The sequence below is a fragment of the Mustela erminea genome, chromosome 8 (assembly GCF_009829155.1).
Source record: "Mustela erminea isolate mMusErm1 chromosome 8, mMusErm1.Pri, whole genome shotgun sequence".
NCBI classification, from domain to species: domain Eukaryota; kingdom Metazoa; phylum Chordata; class Mammalia; order Carnivora; family Mustelidae; genus Mustela; species Mustela erminea.
The window spans coordinates 56919733-56940274 of NC_045621.1; the positions used below are offsets into that span (position 1 = coordinate 56919733).

At 43.2% G+C, this 20542-nt stretch overlaps 1 protein-coding gene across 10 annotated transcripts in view; it reads right to left on the bottom strand.

Moving 5' to 3' along the window:
- The window catches only part of RBMS1 (RNA binding motif single stranded interacting protein 1), a 216270-nt gene that overhangs the window by 21852 nt on the left and 173876 nt on the right, over positions 1-20542 (bottom strand). For all 10 annotated transcript variants that reach the window (XM_032355716.1, XM_032355715.1, XM_032355718.1 and 7 more), the window contains exons 5-6: positions 12869-13026; positions 10792-10871 (exon numbers count right to left, since the gene is read on the bottom strand). In XM_032355716.1, the coding sequence (XP_032211607.1) occupies positions 10792-10871; positions 12869-13026 (238 nt within the window). The remainder of the gene's footprint in view (positions 1-10791; positions 10872-12868; positions 13027-20542) is intronic.

The following is a 20542-nucleotide window of genomic DNA, read 5'->3' on the forward strand; positions in this document are numbered from 1 at the left end:
TAGGAGCTTTTGCAATCTAATGAGAAGGAGAGTGTACAAAATCTTACGAAACCACATTTATCCATTTATGGGATAAAGCACTGTTTTGAGACATGTCTGTTGTTAATAAAAATGCCTTCCAGAACCAAAATCCTTTTGATACTGAGACAGCTGTGTTTCTTTTGCAGTTTACCTGGTACTTCATGTACCTGAAAGGTATTATGAGAAACATCTTATCCTTGTAAATTCTTGATATCTGATTTACTACATGAATTGTACCACCATGTGCTCTAGGAAAACAACTATGTCAAGATTTCTTTAAGATACTTATATTACCATTAAGCTGAACAAGGGTTAGAAGATTTCAGTTAGATTTCTGAATTGAAGGGCGCCTGGGTGGCTCAGTCAGTTAAGCATCTGCCTTCAGCGTGGGCTGTGATCCCAGGGTGCTCGGATCAGCGGAGACCCTGCTTCTCCCTCTCCCTGCCTCCTGCTCACGCTCTCTCCTGCTCTCCCCCTCTCTCAAATGAATAAACAGAATCTTAAAAAAAAATTTTTTTTTTCCTGAATTGAAAACAAGCAAATACACCCAGATCTGTCATGGCTCACCTATTTTTTTTTTTTTTTTTAAAGATTTTATTTATTTATTTGACAGAGAGAGTTCACAGCAGACAGATAGGCAGGCAGAGAGAGAGAGAGGGAAGCAGGCTCCCTGCCGAGCAGAGATCCCGATGCGGGACTCGATCCCAGGATCCTGAGATCATGACCCGAGCCGAAGGCAGTGGCTTGACCCACTGAGCCACCCAGGCGCCCCATGGCTCACCTATTTTTAAGTATGTGGGAGATGGTTAGAAAATAAGACTTGCTTATTTGATTAGCATATTCTGTGGCTTACTTCAAAGCAGACCGAAAGTCTCTATAGAGTTTATGTTTTGAAGGCTACCACACAGGTTCCAGGTTTTAGACGGAGATGCATGGGATGCTGTTTTGTTCTACACATCAGATCCTTTAGGTGGTCTCCTTGGCTGTTCTTTTTAGAAGGAACAAATTAAAGAGGACTGACATGCAGAAAAGGAAGCTCTGCGAATATCAGTAATACGACTATGATCAAAAGGTAAATCTGGGCATATTAACTTCAAAAAATTAACATACAACAAACATCCCTTATCTTCCATATGGTCAATTTTCTAGATTAGCAATTCTTCACCTTATTGTGCAAAACAGTAATTGCTAAGAGTCCTAACAAATGATCTGTGACTCAAGATATATTCCTGGATTAAAGGGATATAAAAATTTTTATCAAACTACTCATAATCAATTGATTTTGTCAAATATGCAGAATATTCGCAGTTGAAACCCCCCTTAATTAATCACCATCTTCTGGGCTTGTAAAGGGTAGGCCTTAAATGTCTTGTGACGTCTTTCAGGTCAAATTCTCTTCTTTATTACCCAAGACAGAAAAGTTCCCTTCTCGTTCATCAGAACCAACAGGAACATGTAACTCTGAAAGCTTAAGCGCTTAGTATAACCTTCAGCAGACAGTGCCACAAATGCAGATGCTGATCTGGTATTTGGAGAGCCAACTAAAGTGATGGCATTGTAGGATTCTCCAACACGCCCTCAATAGGGCTTCGTGAGGGGGGAGATCTTTTGCCAATGCCTGACTTTGTGGCCCTAACAATCCCTTGTAAGGGACTGTGAGCTTATATGGGTGATGCCCTTGCTGAGTCACTTCCCATCTCTGCCATCAAGTTGGCTTCTCATCTTCTGAAGCTCGAACTCTGTAATTATTTAGGCTCAAATGTCTTCCCTCGATACCCACACTAGAACTTCTAGCCTGCTTTGACTACCCACCGTTGCTCGTAATTTGCCCTTGTGGAAGCCTTCCTCACCATCTAATCAAACGGCTCAGAGGACTACAGTTCTCTGTAGCTTGTAACCAAGTGGACCTTCTTTTCCTTCCTGTATTCTAACAGCTGGAGAAATTGCTACTTCCAAACTCCCATTTTTCTAGTTAAGCAGTATTTATCCTAATCAACGTTCTGTAAAACGTGAACTGCCCTCGATAGAAGCTTTCCCGTCAGTTGTGGAAAACCAGCCACTCAGCAACTGTAATTAGCTTTCTTTCTGATAATGCTGCCTACTTTCAAAATTCCTCAACTAACAACATGCAAGGGCCTATATGGGGCTCTTTAAAAATTTTGATGTAGGGATCCAATACATTCTATCCGTTTTTTGCGTGCGCGACATCACTTCCTTTTTAGCCTCCTTTGTTTTTAACCCAATCCTGCACCAGCGCGAGCTACAGCTTCTCTCCATGGATGCCTGTGCCCTCCTCCTTCCTCTCCTGATCCTTACAGAGCGGTTCCATCTCCCGCTCAGCTTTACCTACCAGTAAAATAATGATTTAACAACAGTAAAATCAGGTTAAATAAAAAACAAAAATATAATCCTTCCCCATCACTCCACCTTAAATAACGTTCTCTATTTACTGCTTTTCTCAGTCTTTACTTTTCATATTTGCAACAATAGGTCTTCTTCTCCCAGTTGACGTTGTGGACTTTCCCTAGCTGGTTACAGAATCCTTTTTTTTTTTTTCTTTTTAAGTGGTTACATAAGGTTCTGTTTGAAATGGGATTATGGATAGTTTCTTTGTTATTATAAACAACGTCGTATGAACATATGTGTGTATATCTTATTTATCTTTTTAATCCCAGTGCCAACTGCTAAATTGGTGGTCAGACTGTATGGTAATTAGAACACTGGCTCTGGACTAGTCTCCCTGGTTTGAAATTTGGCTTTGCCCTTTATTACTTCATGACTCCAGGCGAATTATTCAATGTCTGAGGTTTCATATCTGTGGGATGGGAATAGTAATTGTACTTATTTCAGAGGTTGTTACAATTAACATGTAAAGTATTTAGAACAGCCAAATGCACATTAGCTGTTGCTACTATCCTATGGCAGCAGAAAAAAACCTCAAATTTTTGATTTATGGTTCTTCCTCTTGTCTTTGAATTATTAAGATAAATTCTCAGGAAAAGGGACCTCTGGTTTATAAGAGTTATAAACATTTTTAGAGCCTGGCCTGTTTTTCATGGAATTTGATTTTGTGAGATTTTAACAAGCTGGCTAGGGTTGCCACCCTGGCTTCACACACAATGAAGAAATGTTCAAGTTGTAGTTAGGATGAAGTTACTGGCAAATGCCTTTAAGAAAACTGTTTCATAGTACGCTTACATCTCCCACTCAAGGTCCTCGTGCTTTCATAAAATTTTACTCTGCTCGTTATTGTTCCTCCCTGGGAAAACCCGATAGTGAAAAGGTGTCAAACCGATCTGAGGAAACTGCCGCAGGCTGGGTGTGATGGGTGGGGACAAGAACTGCCCCAAGGTGGCCCCAGCACAGGGCTGGCCGGGCACTCCAAGCGTCTGAGGCTCAAACACTGGCACATTTCCAGTTGCGATTCCCTTGTGACTTTTTAAAAAGTAGACTTACCCTCCTTGGTAGATAATGAGTTTGTGTTTGAGATCTACAGGACAGCCCTCCCTCACTGGCCACACGTGAGCGCTCGAGCCCTTTCCACGGCAGCCACTGCTCCTAGGAGTGTAGCCCCTGGAGTGTCCGTCTCAACACGATGCACGTTTAGACTCTGCTCCATGTACACACTGGGTAAGGGAGACAGGACCACACCGCAGTCCCAAAGGTGTGATCACATTGTCCTAAAAGTACCAGGAGCATTACACATGTCTTCAAGCATTTTTTTTTTATCCTAGAGCTGCCAATTTTTTTTTTTTTTTAAAAAAACAGAGGAACCGTGCTTTAAGAGAAATGTTCAAGGAACAACATGGCCTATAAACACCCTTGAAAGATTTCCAGTCTTTTTGCTAGAGTCAATTTTTCCTCTAAACATGACCTTTTCTGCTTCCTGGCCTTGGATAATGCCCTAATAATACCACCTATGGACAGAGAGTTAGAAAACGGGGCAAGAGTAGTTTTCAAGCCTTGCTGGGCATATTCCCAGTCTGCAAAGTCCGAGTAACACAGAAAACAGATGTCAAACAAGCGGAGGTCTTTAGTTGGCCAGAGCTGGCTAGCAGTTACGTGCTTCACTGGCAGTCTTCCACGACAGACGAAGATTTGGGCTCTGGCAGAGTGGTACCAGCGCAATACTGAGAATCTAATGACTCACAGATCGCTGACGAGACACATTTTCTTTTAAAAATTGTCTGCCCTTAGCACACACGAAGTTATTCAGGCTCCACGAATGTCAGAGGTACAGAAAGATGGGTAATCCCACTGCCTCCTGTAACACTGAACACACATGCGGACTTTGTCTACGTGTATGTGTGTGCGCGTGCATGCACACGCGTGTGTCCACCCGTGCCTGTCTCCTGCAGAGGCAAAAACAGCAGGCACAGGACAAGCAGCTCTAGGACAGTTCCAGCTAACATGCCAATGTGATTAACTGGTCTTCTCAGAGATCATTCTCTCTTTCAGGCAGGTATAGGAAGAGTCATTTTTTTAGAAGAAACCCTGAATCATGACCACGAGTGACAGTGTTTTTGCCTTGGGCATGTCTCCCATGGACATCTGTTCTAACGAACTATAATTTCCCATCCCTTGTTACTATCATTCACTGTGTGGGAAACCACCACTCTACTATTTCTCCATAACAGAATTTCTATCAAGCAAATATTAAGTTATTTTAAACCTCTATGGAATTCACCTAGATTGTCTTACAGAGTAGTCACTGGTTCTTTTACCCTGACTGGGGACCTTCCAAGCAAATCTGATTTACTGCAAACCAGCTGGCACTCAAAACCAAGATAAAAGGGGCGCCTGGGTGGCTCAGTTGTTAAGTGTCTGCCTTCAGATCAGGTCATGATCCTGGGGTCCTGGGATCAAGCCCCACGTTGGGCTCTGTGCTCAGGAAGAAGCCTGCTTCTACCTCTCCTACTCCTCCTGCTTGTGTTCCCTCTTCCGCTATCTCTCTGTCAAATAAATAAATAAAATCTTAAAAAAAAAAAAAAGGCAAGATAAAGACCCAGATAAATCCAAATAAAGGATAATACATCCACATTTTCAGGGAAAAAAAATGAGAGATTAGATGGGAAAAGATACAAGGAATGGCCTCATGGGTAGTTTTTTTCCCCCAACACAATCCACTATGTATATTTAAGGAAGATCCTGCCAGAAGAACAGCCTCTTCGAAGACATGGTAACATCAGGCACAAAAGCACAAGATTTTCAAAAAGCAATTTCAGAAAACAGATTGCATGAGAAACTGATGTGGATTTTCAGAGAACTTTTACAAGCACCTATGACATTACGTACTGGGCCCCAGGACAGGGTGGGGTGTGTCTGGCTGCGGGGGAACCCAGCCGCTGAGCTCTGGAATGAAAAGAGCATGCTGGCAGGAGGGTGGGTGGCCAACGAGATGTGACACCTCCTGCTCAGCCACTGAGAGGCTTTCTTAAGATTATTCCAGTGAAGATGAGTTCACCGTTCAGTTTGTTAAATTTCATAAAGTATCTTTTTGGGGACTTGTTTCTAATGTGGGTTTCTCTTCTGTTCTCGGCTTCAATGTCCCAGGCAAATTGCCGGTCCTGCAAGAATCTGAGCACGCTGACGGACACCATCCTGGATGATTCGGACTAGGCCAGCTATACAGCGCGCCTTGTTGACAAGACCATCCTTTGACTGCATTTATGAAACGTTATGTCTGCTTGGAAATGAACCTACATATTTAAAGTGGAGGTTCATTCAAGTGACCCTGGCCTGACAGTACTTTTTTCATCTGGTTCTACTGAAAATACTATATACATTCCATGAAGAAACCTATGGTGTGGAGTCACCAGTCAGGTAATTGGAGAGCGTGGCATCTCATCAGCAGGCTGGTTAAAGAAAATTATCCTATCAGGTGTACACAAAAAGGGGAGGGGGACATCCAGAGAAGCTGAAGACCATTTCAAATTCTGTTGTGGTTCCCTAATTGGCTTGAAACCATTCTGGGGAAAAGTTGAGTTCCCTGCAACAGCGTGCTTCCAAGGCCTGCATTATACATTTTAAACCCCGGCCGAAAGGTGGTTCAAACTTGCTTATATGCAAGGAAGTATCCAGAAAAACCCTCAAAATAGCCATGATTATTGTGACGAGCCTCCATGAAAAATGCTCTTTGGTAACTTCTGTTGTTCTAGGGCGAAGCACGAGCTTTCTGTGCCTAGCACAAAATTAAAAATCAAACAGTCTCCGCTGCCAAAGAACTTGCAGTCTAGCTGGGAACTAAGACTAATACATAGACAAAATCATGAAACATTAGAAAACGGCATAAAATTAAGTTCTGGTTCAGAGCAAAGAGAACGGCCTGACTGCACACCCCCAAGCAGAGATTCTCTTGAGGCAGAAGGACTCTATTTCTTACAGCCGTCACTTGGCACAACTTGGAAGAAACTGTTCTCTACTAGTTGCAAAGGTACAGAGAATCCTACAATCCTTTACATGAGGTTTGGAAATCAACGTCTTCTTTCCCTTGAATAGGTATGACCAATATGTTGTCTTTAAACCTACTTCAAAGCAAACAGTTACATGAATCAACCACGGAAGGCCTTTGGAGAAAAAAGGAAACTGTTCGACTTGATCTGTGACACCCTGAGATCTACTTCATTCAGAAAACGGGCAGATCTTATCCCATCTCAGACTGATACAACATCAAGACGACTGTGTGCGGGGACGTTTCTCCTCCTCGAACTTTCCCCGCTGTCCACAAAAATGAGCTGAGAAAGCCAAGCGGTCACTGGTGGTGGCCGAGCAGCCCTTCTGAGGGACTAACACCACGGGGTCCCGACACGGATGACACAGGGAAGTGAGGAGGACACCAGGAATCAGGTGTGCACACGTGTTAACCGCAGAAGGCCTCACAGTGTCGGTCTGACAGAAAGCTCCAACGTAGTAAATTTCTTTCTTGTCTTTACTTGGTTGGAGGGTAAAGACATCGCTATTTTCCTTCAACTCAAGTGCTGTTGACAGGAAAACAAAACCAACTTAAGAAACAAAAAGAAAGCTCTCGCACAAGGTTGGCTTCCATGGAACAGCACACCTCCTGGTCTTGGATGGGGTGATCCAGACTCACGCCTGCAGATGGTTCACGGTCACATGCAGCCCTGCAAATCCTGTGTGGGCTTAGCAGTCCGAGATGAAGTGTGGGCTGTGGAGTTGGATATACTTACAAACGGGTTCCTCTACACCGCGAGTCTCAACTGGGTACACAGAATTACAGTAAATCTCCGATCATAACCCCCAGCCATCCAGTGAAGGATGAAACCCTGGAACTACAGCAGAACCAATACCGAACACCAGTCACCCACGCGGAGCCTGGCGCACGGGGGAAAACGGAAACGTCTTCTGGTCTGTGGTCAGCCACTAGCCTGCTAGCGTGGGAACATGTAGTACTGTCTGGGGGAATAGTAGAAAGAAGTTTATACAAAACCCACAAACGTTTATCATTGCTTAGTATGGCTGATGTACTGCCCTAAGATGGGAAACAATTTCTGCCTTCAGGGAGCTCCCAGTTGAGTTAAGCAACCCGTGTGGCCACGTTCGGTGCTGGGACACAGACGAGAGTCCTCACAGTGCTGTGCGCACAGACCGACTGGGCCAGGGGAGGCTCTGGTGGGGGAGGCAAGCCTGGAACCCAGTCTTGGAGGCTGAGGACTGGAGAGCTGGGTTAAAGGGAACTGAAGGGCACTAAGTTGGAAACCAAAGGAGAGAAATCAGGGAGGAATGGAGCAGCGCGGTGTGCTTGGAATATATTCTTAGACTTGTCCTGGAGGAGGACACACCATGAAGCAGAGAACAGAAGGAGACAGGACTGACGAAGCAGGCAAGAGGCCTTTCGCCTCTGGCCTTCAATATCATTTCCAGGAGACTGGGCTTTTTCCTTTATGGGAGGAGGGGGACTTGGAGCAGGAAAGTGACACAGAGGTCTACATTTCATCAAACTCTGGCCACAGTCAGGGCAAGTGTCTGGAGAGGAAAGGCTAGTGATCAGGCAGGCAGTTATGAGCCGGCCATAAGGGCCTCAGGGAGAGATCTGGGGCTAAGCTAGGCTGTGGAGGAATGGTGGGGAGACGAGTTGGTCTATAAATTATCAAGAGGAAAAAATGGAAGGACTTGCATGATGGAGGGGGGGAGGGGAAGAGGGAGCCCAGGCTGATCTGGCCTGCGTTTCCAGTTTGAGCGCTTGGTTGGGTACTGGTCCCACTAACTGAGGAAAGGACAACTGGAAGAGGAGCAGGATTCGATGCGGGGGTGGGGGGTGCCAGTTTTGCTTTGGAGACGATGGATGGATGGTGACTGAGACCAGGCAGCCTGATGCTCAGGGCAAAGCCAGGTTGGGAGACGGTATCTCTGAGTTGTATGAAGGTACCTACTACTGGAAACCTTGAGAATATACATGTATACTAGAACTGTGAGCCAGAAGTGGGATTCAGGAAAATAGCAACAGTTAAGGAGTAGATAGAAGAAATAAGCCAATAGAAGAGAAGAAATTAACGCAGGACGGGAAGAAAACAGGTGATGCAAAGGTCAAAGGAGGACATGTTTCAGAGATGGGTAAGGGACTGGCAGTATCGAGTACACCAGACAGACAGTATCTGAAAAAGAGGGAAGCCTCTGAATTGCGATAACCAGGAGGTAAGTGTTAGTTGAATTGTGTCCCCACTACCCCCAGCCCTCCCCAAAACAGCTGAGATCCTAACCCTCAGTAACTCATAATGACAGAACAGGACCTTATTTACAAATAGGGTCTTTTAAAGTTAAAAAGAGGTCATTAGTGTGGGTCCTGATCAAATGATGGGTGTCCTTGTAAAAAAAAGGGAAAGATGGACATGGAGACGGACATGTGCAGAGGGAAGATGGTGTGAAGAAACACAGGGAGATGATGCTCGTCTACAAGCCAAGGATGGAGGGAGCCCTGGAACAGTCTCTCTCCATCCTGCCAACACCATAATCTTGGACTTCGAGTGTCCAGAACTGAGACAACGGTATTTCCATGGTGTAAGCCCCCCAGTTTGATACTTTGTCACAACAGCTCAGCAGACTAATACAGTTTACCATGTGAGACACAACGAGGAGAAGTCACACAGGGGAGGGTGAGGTGTGAACGGAAGACAGAAATGGGGACAATGCTTTTAAAAGGGTTATGTGAGAAGGGGCTAGAGAGGAACACAGGGTTTTAGTTTTAGATTCAAGATCAAAGAGACCTGAATGATCTCAAACACAAATGGGTCGATTTTTCTAGTAAATGAAATTTAAAATGTACTGGCATAAAGTAGTTCATAGTTTCGTTCACTGTGTTCTGTGACTTAAAAAAAAATGTCTATTGTAGTCACAGTCAAAATTTTTGTTCCTGGTATTGTTTATTTGTGCATTTTCTTGCATTTGTCTACCAATTAGTCATGGCAGAGATCCGTTATTGTTGAAAATAAAGGTTTTCAGCTTTGTTGGGGGGAAAAAAATAATAAAAGCAAAAGACATCTGAAATTGTAGGAGAGGGAGGGGATACCTGGCAGAGCAAGGTCCTGAGGGTACGCGATCAAGACCACAGCTTGGGACCCCTTGCCCTTGAGACTTTAGGGAAGGAGGGAGGCAAGAATGGGGTTGGGTTGGTCTCTCTCCTTGTTGGGAGGAAACAGGAAATTGATGGTGTTTCCACCTGGTGATCTCAATTTTATTCATCAAGTGAGAAGTGAAGTCATTTGCTTAGAGTTGAGAGGGGGTTAAGGGTAAAGCGAGCAGGCTGGGAGGGAAGCCTGTAGCCAGGGATGGATGAGAAAGCTGAGTGAGGACCAGTGATGCTGGGTCTGGTCAACCTGGAAACATTTACAGCCTGGATGTAAGAGGAGCTGAGAAGGTGGCCTGCGGCAGAATTAATCCAGGCTTAGCATTCTGTGAGGCAGGTGTGACCAAGGGTTGGGTTATAAGACAAGTGAGGATACTGCTAAAATGGAGACCAGATTTCGTGGGGATAAAAAGTAAAGAAGTACCCCCTTTGAATTTCGGATTAGGTTTAGTGGGAGCCAGTGTGATCTGGGAATGTAAAGCTCCTGAGGTGTGGTGTTCTTGGGCATGAGAACACAAGGCCGGGCCATGGGAGGAAGTGGTTACCATGGGGTGGACAGAAGGGCCGTAGGGACTGAGGTTCAGGTTCTGTAAGGGGTGCAGGGTAACACATGCTGAGATCTTCCACAAGAAAGGCAGGAGATAGGGGGTGCCTGGGTGGCTCAGTGGGTTAGGGCCTCTGCTTTAGGCTTGCGTCATGGTCTCAGGGTCCTGGGATCGAGGCCCGCATCCAGAGCTCTGGCAGCAGGGAGCCTGCTTCCTCCTCTCTCTCTGGCTGCCTCTCTGCCTACTTCTGATCTATCAAATAAATAAATAAAATCTAAAAAAAAAGAAAGGCAGGAGCTGGGGTGGAGAAGAGCATGGCCCTCAAGGGACAAGACTGCAGGCCAGATTTATTGAGGCTGGTGGGTGGTGGGAGAAGCAGGTCTGGGATGGGCCCCTGCATCAGAGAAGGAAGGGCTTCCGAGTGCCTGAGAGGACACACCCTCCCTCCCACTGGCATGGCTCCCATTCATATTTAAACACTCGATGTCTGGGAGAAGTGCATCTTCAAGTCTTATTCGTAGAACCAAAGAAATAAATTTTTAAGAGCTAGATGAGGGGTTTTTGGCTCTTGATACATCACAAATGCTAAAATTATACATATATTACATAAAAGATTACTGATAAAATTTTAGACAAACAACATACCAGAAACTCCAGGTGGTGTCTTAATGAATTTTCCATTAAAATGACCAATAACGGCTTCACACTTCTCTGTTGATTCCATCCTATTCATCCATCAAAATAAAACACATATTTAGAGATCTCTTAATTTCAGATTTTTTTTGTGCACGTGAATACATTCTTATAGGCTACGGGAGACAAATGAAACCTAGCAAAAGTGTGAATCAGAAAAAGTGGGCTTATCCTATCTTTGCTCTGTTTTATGTGTACTTCTATAATGAAATGATAACTGATATCCACAGAGTACCTTCTGAATCATAAAATAAATAAATCATATCCAGAGTGTTTAATATCAAGCATATCAAATGTGTCACTTTTTTCTCCTTGTTGGAGAATTGGCGATGCATACGCGATAGCTCTGCTGTTCGTGTACGGAACTGAAACAGAACTGCCAGTTCAAAATACAAGTGGATTTACTGTTGCCAGAATATTCTGAAGATGGCCTTTCCTTTCACACATTCACAAAGTGACAGATTCAGAAGTCATGGTAAGAACGAATGAGAATCTCAGGATACTCCTTATATGGTTTTTACATTAGCTCTAGGTATAAAGTTGAATTAGTGAAGTTGGCTATGTACTCTCTTTGTCTTCTTGGCTTCAGAGGAGTAATTAAAGGATTGAGCCTAACTTTACAATTTATTCTACACCTGCAGGTGGCTAAAAACCCTTGAGAAACATTTCAAGGGAATTACATTATTTCAACTTGTTATTTTTTTTTTTTTTTTTAATGGAAGAAACACTGAATAATCTATTCAAAATGCACCTCACTCCTGGACGACCCGGAGAGTTACATCTTGGTTTTAATGGGTAGTAATAGTTTTAAAAAGCAACAGAATATAATTGAGTTCCATCTTTGGATACAAAACTGAAACTACTTGATCTGCTTCAGAACACCCACAGAGGCGATGATTTTTAGCGGGTGCTGAGCATTCATTGTTTCCCTGGATCCTTTTAAACAATTAAGTGTACACTGGAAATGCAAGTTGTGGTGACTGTCCACCTGTAGAAATTTTAGTTTTATCTTAAAATTATCTGGGCTAACAAGAAAGAGCGATCAACTAAAAGCCAGAAGAACCCAAGTACTAGACTTTGCTTCATTACTTGGCAGTCTGGTTGACAACGGAAACATCTCTTCTTTGACTTGACTTTCTTATGCGTAAAATAGTGAAAAAAGCTGCCTTCTTTGTTGATTTCCCAGGTCTCTGGGAGATGTGACTGTCATCATATCGGATGTTGTATATGAAAGTAAAATACCAGCAATTTTTCTTCCAAAATCAAAGTCAACATATAGACATTATCTGTTCCTGCACAGTCTGAACAGGTCCCTGAATAATGGAAAGTCAGTTTTTATATATGGGCTTATAGATTAGAACTATGTCAAAACGCAAAGCACTTTGTGTTTGAGATTTTTCTTTTAGAAACAAAATTAACCATTATATTGAAGTATCCTTTCCAGAGAGGAAGGGATAAAATTAAGTTGGAAGAACTGAGGACACTCTAGATAGATCTGTCACATTTTGCTTCTTAACAAAGAAAAAAAATCTGAAGCAAATTATAAAATGTTACAACTGGTGTAGCGCTTGGTGGTTAGAGAGGCGTCCTATCACTGTCTTACTTACTGAATGTTTGATATAATCTAACTCACTGACTTTATGATGAATCAAATTTCCATAAATGAGAAAAGCCATACTGATTTATTTATGAAATTCAGGAGCCTGTGATGGTTATTTTTAAAGTTACAGGCATCCTAATTTAATTCATCAAAACATTAAGGACACATATTTTCAAAACTATTGCTCATGTGATATTTCCTTGCCCTGAGTCACCAAATATTTAGTGTATTCAGGTTCAAGAAGCCTAATGAACTTCCAAAAAATCTGGAGAAAAAATACACAAACCAATATTTACACATTTAAATTCATGGTGCACCTGGTTCCCATAACCCTGGCTTAAATTCTCTCTTCTCGCTCAACTTTAATTTTGCAGGAAACTTGGCTAAGCTCTCGTCATTGCCATAGTAAAGCTAAAGCAGCGTGCTTACCTAGCAAAGCCAACACCTCGACTTGTGCCACTGGAATCCCGTAGTATCCTTGTAGAAATAACTTGTCCAAATGGTTTGAGCATATTTTCAAGTTCTTGCTCATCCATGGACAGTGGCAGATTAGAAATATATAGGTTTGTAGGATCTTGTTCCTGTTGCTAAAACAGAACAGAGAATTCGCCATTAATTTCCAACTAAGTTGAAATACGGATGTTAACACACCTACTCTGAGCCACTCTCTTTGCTCAAGTCCCTTTAGAGTGCTACCTAGAGCGAGCATGGGAGCTACAGAACACCCAAGTCACCTTGCACACTTGAAAACAGCGTCCGAAGCTTGGGCAATCTGTGCAGGTCGGGCAGGATTCTGCCAAGCCCTTCTCAGCCGATTTGGAAGTGCCACTGCTGGCCCGTGCCGAGAAGCTGGAGAGAGTGCCCTCATGAAGCCACACTCTCAGCTGTTTGCAGCGCTCCCAAAATAACCAACCTCTCCTCTGCAACTATTTTTAGGAGTCCATTTCAGGCACACGATTGCACAGAAGGCTATTACTGTCAATAGTTCAATCCAGAGAGACACAACGGATTCTGGACCAAGTCATCTCAAGTCCAGCGGGGCTCTGTCCCAGTTCCCCTCTGCTCCATGGCAGGTCCTTACTACTCACTGCAGAGCTCTGATCACCCATGTGGAGAGGAGAGCCCCGGAATGAACAAAAACAAGTGAACTCAAAGCCATATAAAATGATAAACTCTAGGCAGAGCAAACTTTAGAATCAACAGAAGAACTCAGGAGTAGGTGGGGCAGGGTGGTAAATCCTTGCTACTCAAAGAATGATCCAGGGCCAGCAGTGCCAGACCAACTGACCCAGTCAGAAGCTGCATTTTAATCAGATTTCCAGGTAAGTCATATGCATATAAAAGTTCCAGAAGCAATAATTAATTAGATCACTCCCCAGTCACCTTTCCTTTGGTGAGACAGAATCAGCTGAAACCAAAGATATGCAATTGAATTCTCCGAGAACCAGTAACTGCTATGCACATTTACTGAGAGTACAGTGTTAAAGCATCAGAGAAAAAGCTTTTATGACAATGGAATATTTTCTGACCAAGTCAAAATTCACTTCTGAATTGTGAAGATTAGAATAGTCTTAAGTCAGGCTTTCCTTTGATCTTATTAACCATCTCTACTTTACATATTGAGCTACACAGGCTTATGATTTTTCTTTAATAAGCACTATTAGTAAAGTCATTAATGGAGGTTTCAGCATTAGGCAACAGAACAGCACACTCATTATATTTTAGATTTTCAAAATGCACAGTACTTTAAAAATATATGAGAGGCATATGCGTATTTGAATTGTACAAAGTCTCTACTTTCAAATTTATCCTGTTGTTAATTAAACCTGAAATGAAATCTGTCCTTTTATACAATCTGCAAGTAAAAGTACATATTGACCTTTCATACTATACTTACCTGGTAAGATTTAAAATAACAGCCTGGTATCCTAGGAAATGACAAATGCCTTGGTATTTCCAAGCCATTCGAGATATCAAACCCAAACTATGGGCAAAAAGTACTGTCCCTCTGACCTCCTGCTTCTGACTTCTGACAGAGGGCGGCAGCACATCACCAGGCCAATCCCAAAGGGGTGCAGCAGAGGCTCCAGGCCCAGGTGTCCTGGGGTGTGGCGGGGGAAGGGGGACCCAAGAAAAGAATTTTTCAAATGTTCAACAGTAAGCCGAATGCTTAATCTTATTAACCCTTCACAGACTAAACAAAATGGCAAGTATCTTTGCTTTTAGCTAAAATGAGATCTGTTCAGTGTGGAGCAGCTGATTACCGTCTGCTGAGCAAAATCTATCTTTATACCTTTAATGTATAAAAATTGGAAAAAATGCAAAACAGTAACAGATAACGTGTCTGAAAATATAAAGAAAAGCAAAACGGTCTGAGGTATTAAAGTTTTCAAGTGCTTCTGAGGTAGGGTGAGACGTAAAATCTCTCCTTACCTCCATTTCACTCACTACCTCTACCAAATCAGCCTGATTAATGGCACAGCTCCTTGATTAGTCATCTCATGTCAGCTCTACCCTACCAAGTCCCCAAAGATTTCCTATAGTACCGAAGACTCTATCTGTTTCTGTGGAAGTCTGGTCCTTGGCTGGCCAGTACACATGGAATCCTTTCCCTCTAAGGGTGGGCGTGGAGGAGCCCTGTAGCCTCATACAGTCAAATGAGATTTACAGGGAATCTCACACATCCCAGACGCGCATAAAATCACCTTGACTCCAGTCCATCTTGCAGCTGCTTAGTTAAGTAGGGGAGATAGAAACACATGAGGTAAGCGCTTAGGACAGAGGAGGGTACAAGTCACAGTGGGAGGAGAGATGGGGGAGCTTGTCTTGGGAAGGGCAGGGAAGAGTTTTCCGAGGGCATGGCATGGAGTTCAGACTTCAGAAACAAACAGAAATCAAACTGTAAACTGCTTATGATTAGGGATGACTTTGTTCTTTGCTTCTTGTGTTTTTCAATTCCCTTTTATGCACATGTTAACTTTCAAAAAATAAATTTTTAAAACCTAAAAAAAAAAAAACCAAAAAACCAACCAACCAACCAACCAAACAGGAGTCATGAGGCTGAAACCAGATTGTGAAAGGGTATCTAAGGAGTTGGATTCTATATTGTCAGTCCCTGCTGCTAAACTTTTCCACTGAAGCCTTGCTAACAGCAAGTAGGACCATGAATACTGAGGAGCTGGCAGGCAAAGGCCAAAGTAGCTCTACAGAGTGCAGTTTTTTGGGGAAGTCTTGTGCTTTATCTCAAAAAGAAAAAAAATCATGTAAATTTTGCAATCGACTCCCTGTTTAGGTTTGTTTTAATATGGAAGTGATATTTCTGACCACAGACTTCCAAGTAATACTGATAACTTGAGGGAGAGAAGCCAGGCATATCCTGTGATTTCATGTACTCTGGTGGGTGGGGGGGGGGCAGGAGGAAGAACTGTTGTCCACCGATTGTAGTTAGAAAGCCAGCCACAGCCTGGCGCACGAGGGGAGCTTTCAGAGGCATGGAAGCAAGGAAATGATATCATCAATCCTATCTTATGAGAAAAATCTCTGAATCATGCTTAGTCACATTCAGAATAAAGCTGGGAACCCCCTAATTAAAAAGTGTTAAAACCCTCCTTGGACAAAGATACGGCATAAAAAATGTCACAAAACCCCTCCTTGGACAAAGATATGGCATAAAAAATGTCACAGAAGAAACATATACCATAAATATTGTGGGGTTTTCTTTTTAAGTTACAACTATAACCATTAAATGACTAATCTTCAAGAAGATTCAGAGGAAATTTGTCATATGTGAAGTATTTTTACAAGGGTTAACAACGTAGGGACAAACTACTTTTTAAATCTGTATTTTAGTTGCTTGTATAATTAAAATATTAATTAAATGTTACATTCTTTAAAGTCCTGATTTAGCTTGAAAGTTTACTGATGAAGAAAAAAATAAGTACTAAAATCAGAATCCAGAAAGAAATGGAGATCTTAACCCATTCTTTGATAGTGAGCCAAAGTGCACTAAACATGAGTAAATATTTCCTGTGGCTTTCATGCATTTTTTTTTTCAACAGCAACAACTCTGTCAATGAGGGTTTTTCACTTGGGATGACCTTTAAAGTTAATGTTATTTATTCTTCTTATCAATTGGTCAACTTATCCTGCAAACATCCGACCATCAAGAAGAAAGGAGAAGAAACTCCAAGCTAGCAGCACCTGGTCACAAAAATATCTCATCCCCAAAGTGTCCGTGCCGTCTAATTGCCATACATTCATAGAGAATGGATTATATAATAGTTGTAGTAAGTGGGGGGTGGTTCTTGAATGAGGGTAATTTAGTTTCTTTAAAATCAGTGACAACCATAACTCTGTTTTATTACACACAATGTTATGTCTCAAAAAACAATTATTCTGTAAATTATGGGTGGCCAAACATAAAATGGGGCCAACAGCCCTCTTTATATCCATCCTTAGGCGTGGAAAAGGTTCAATGGCTTCTCTAACAAGTAGAAAACTAGCTCCCACATTGGCCGTGAGAGGGATAAATGGCCACTAACGTTCGCTTGAGTAGAAAAGCAGGGCTCAGAGGTCCCGCGTGGTGTAAAGCACTCAGTCATCATCTGAAAGAAATTAACAAAAACCTCCCTGTGCATGTGGAATGGTTCCTAAAATGCAAGAAAGGGACTTGGCAGGAAGACCAGACATCTGTTTTCTCTTGTACTGAATAGGTTCACCACGCAGCCGATAGCTGCTTCCAGGCATGTGAATGCAAACGGCCTAAATCGCGGCAGACTCTGTGTGGAAGGCGGATTAAAGTCCTGCTCGTCTGACTGCCTATTTACCGGAAAGAAATGTGTGGGCTTACCACCAGGCAAATAGCATACGACGATCCGCTGACTCCCAGCGGGCCTTAAGGGGCACTGCTGAAAGGCCTATAGAAGTCATTCTATTAACAGGTATTACCAATGTTGATTTGTGTTTTAAGTCCTTTTAGCTTAATATCTGAGTTTTGCTCTTTTTATAGATTCTGAGTCTTCTGCTCTAAAAACAAACACATGTGAAACGAGGCCAAGTTAACATCAAGAGGCATGGCCTTGAGCCTTTGGGAAAACCTTTTGCTAAGTATCTTCAGGGTATTCTACGGACAGAGCTCAATAAATATAATTTCTAAACGTCCCATTCTTAATTCTCAGTATCTGCTCAAGCTGGGAAGAAAGTTTTTCTCTCGCTGAGTTGGGCTTCTCTGGTCATTCACAAAATAAAGATTTAGTATCTACCCTATGCCAGATACCAAGAAAGGTACTGAAAGTGAAAACATAAATAAGAAACAATCACTGTTGCTGAATGCAAGTGAGAACACTTGCAAGTTCTCAGTTTAGAGTATCTGTGGATCCTTTTTCAACCCATGACAGCCAATGTGTCACACAATATTATATTCTCCTTCACCCAAACCCCAATCCACCCCACCACCCTGCTGACTTCCTTAGTAGACTACCCCTTCATTTTTTTCCCAATTCACAAGAAAGCAGGCCTTTAATGTGTGGCAGTGTGAATGTTCAGACCTGTATGCAGTATCCTGGCTAATTCGCTAAGCAAAAAGGTGGATAGCAATGGATCCCTTATCACTCAACATGGGGGCCAGACCTGAATTTCTTTTAAAAACTGTCTCCACAGGGGCACTTGGGTGGCTCAGTGGGTTGAGGCCTCTACCTTCGGCTCGGGTCATGATCCCGGGGTCCTGGGGTCGAGCCCCGCATCAGGCTCTCTGCTCAGCAGGGAGCCTGCTTCCCAACCTCTCTCTCTGCCTGCCTCTCTGTCTGCTTGTGATCTCTGTCAAATGGATAAATAAGGTCTTAAAAAAAAAAAAAATTAAAAACTGTTTCCACGGAAAGTGCAGGCCAGGCACTCCTTTACCTGGATAGTATGAGAAGGTTAAGTCAATTTCAGAGCCTCAAATCCACGGTGTCATGGTATAGAACAATGGACCCTCTAGCATTTAAAATAGCTCTTGTAACTTTAATGATATAATAAAAAAGAAATCATACCCGGGAAACTCAGTTGTTCTACAGCGACCTAAAGAAATTCACTGAGTGCAGGATGTTGACACACTGCCAGCATCTCTGAACATGGGCACCGCTCCTGCCCCACTGACCATGTGGAAAGGGATCGTTCTCCTAGCCCATTTACCGTCCCAGGTCTCCTCAGGAAGTCTCTGCACAGTGCTCGTGATCAGGCCACAAGACAGTGGCTTTCAGAGCGCACGCGGACACGTCGGGGAGGGCCCGAGTCCACCCAGTCCAGCACTGACCAAACGCTGCATAAAGGGTTTTTCAGAATGGGGTACGTTTACTAGACTGCGCTGCACATGGAGGATGCCTCGGTAAGGGCTCTCCCAACCGCTTTAAGTAAGGCCTCTGCGTTTGTAACAGGCTGTTAAACAGCCCTCTTTCTAACCTTGTTTCAGCAGAGGCCACAAAACAATGGCTGACACACCCCCATTCCAGAGTGGGAAACCAGACCACCTCAAGAGAGGTGGCTGAGACCTGGTTTGAGACTCTCTGCTGACCACCCACCTCCCGCTGTCTACGAGAGCCTGGAGAGGCTACGAATGAACACGCATGTGGAGAGGAACGCCGGCATGTTCTGCGTCTCTCCCTGTGGGCTGCTTCCCCATCACCGCCAGGCAAGCGAGAGGGGTTTGAACAGACCACTCAGGAGGCTTGCACTGGGTCCTGAGCAGCTGGGTGGGTACAATGGACTAATGTCTGACTTCAGCCTGAGAAGTCTAACAGGGGAAAGGCTGGCTGAAGGGGCCTGTAAGTGTGGCTGGTACATACCTACTTCTCCCAGACATTTGCCAAATGTAGATCATAGGTGGGCCATGCAAGGCGGAACTGGCCAGGGTTGTGTTATATCCTTTCAGGGAGGCTGCCTTGAAGGGCAACGAGGTCCCGTAGAAAGGGCCTGAGGACAGACCCTCAGACGATCAGGAGCTAAGATATATGCTCACTAGTTTCAAGGAACCACAGGAACAAGATCAATTGGGGTGGTGGTATAAGAGATCTCTGAAAAGAGGGAGAGCATCACCTTTCTGGCCAGAGAAATCAGTATCAGATTATGCCACTGTCAGGTCAACAAACTTTCCCATATACCCTGTTTTCAGGGGGGAGTGTAAGAAATCACAGCTACCCAGCTGACAGCAGAGCAAGAAAAACATAACTTTGGGAAGTAGGAAAGAAACCAATGAAGCTCCCCTCCCCCTACAGGCTCATTATGACGGACAGCAGACCTGAGCTGGAAGAAAGGGGAAGCTTCAACATGATACTCAAAACTTTAGCAAAAACACAGGTGTCTGGGTGGCTCAGTCAGTTAAATCGGTTGACTCTCGACTGCAGCTCAGGTCATGATCTCTGGGTCCTGGGATGGAGCCCCGCACCGGGCTTCGCATTCAGCAGGGAGTATGCTTGAGATTCTCTAACTCCCTCTATACCCCACCCTAAAGATAAACCTATCAAGCCTGGACATTTAAATTACAGGCATCACACATGTAACATCAATGATGTGTTCTTAAAAATGAGACATCCAGCATCCAAATGTTAACTCGGATCCTATTCTACCTTATTTCAAATACAAAAACACTATAATGTAATTACACATGAATCACCACTCCCAATTTCCTAAAATGTAATTAAATCCTTCTTTTCCTATTTTTCTACAATTTCCTAAAACGTGACTTGTTATTCTGGGATCTAAACCTTGAAAACATGGTTTCCTGATCACCAAGTAATCAATACGGTTGCCAGCAGATAACTGCTGTGTAAGCTGATTTCTTTCAGCACCAGTGACATCCAAGACACTTATCTCTTCTGCTGACTCTCAGCAGTTTTTAAAACCTTTACATGTGATTCTGACATTTTACAAATTTATTTAGAATGTAACTTGAGATTCCCTATACAACATCTTGTTTAAAATCCTGTATTTAGGTTGGGATGAATACATATAGAAATAGCTAAAAATGTGTTGAAAGATAATTACATTCTGTGAAGTTTGGATACGAAAAATCAAGAAGGATTCTATTAGGAAAAAAAATTAATCAGAAAGACAGGAAGAGAAGGGACT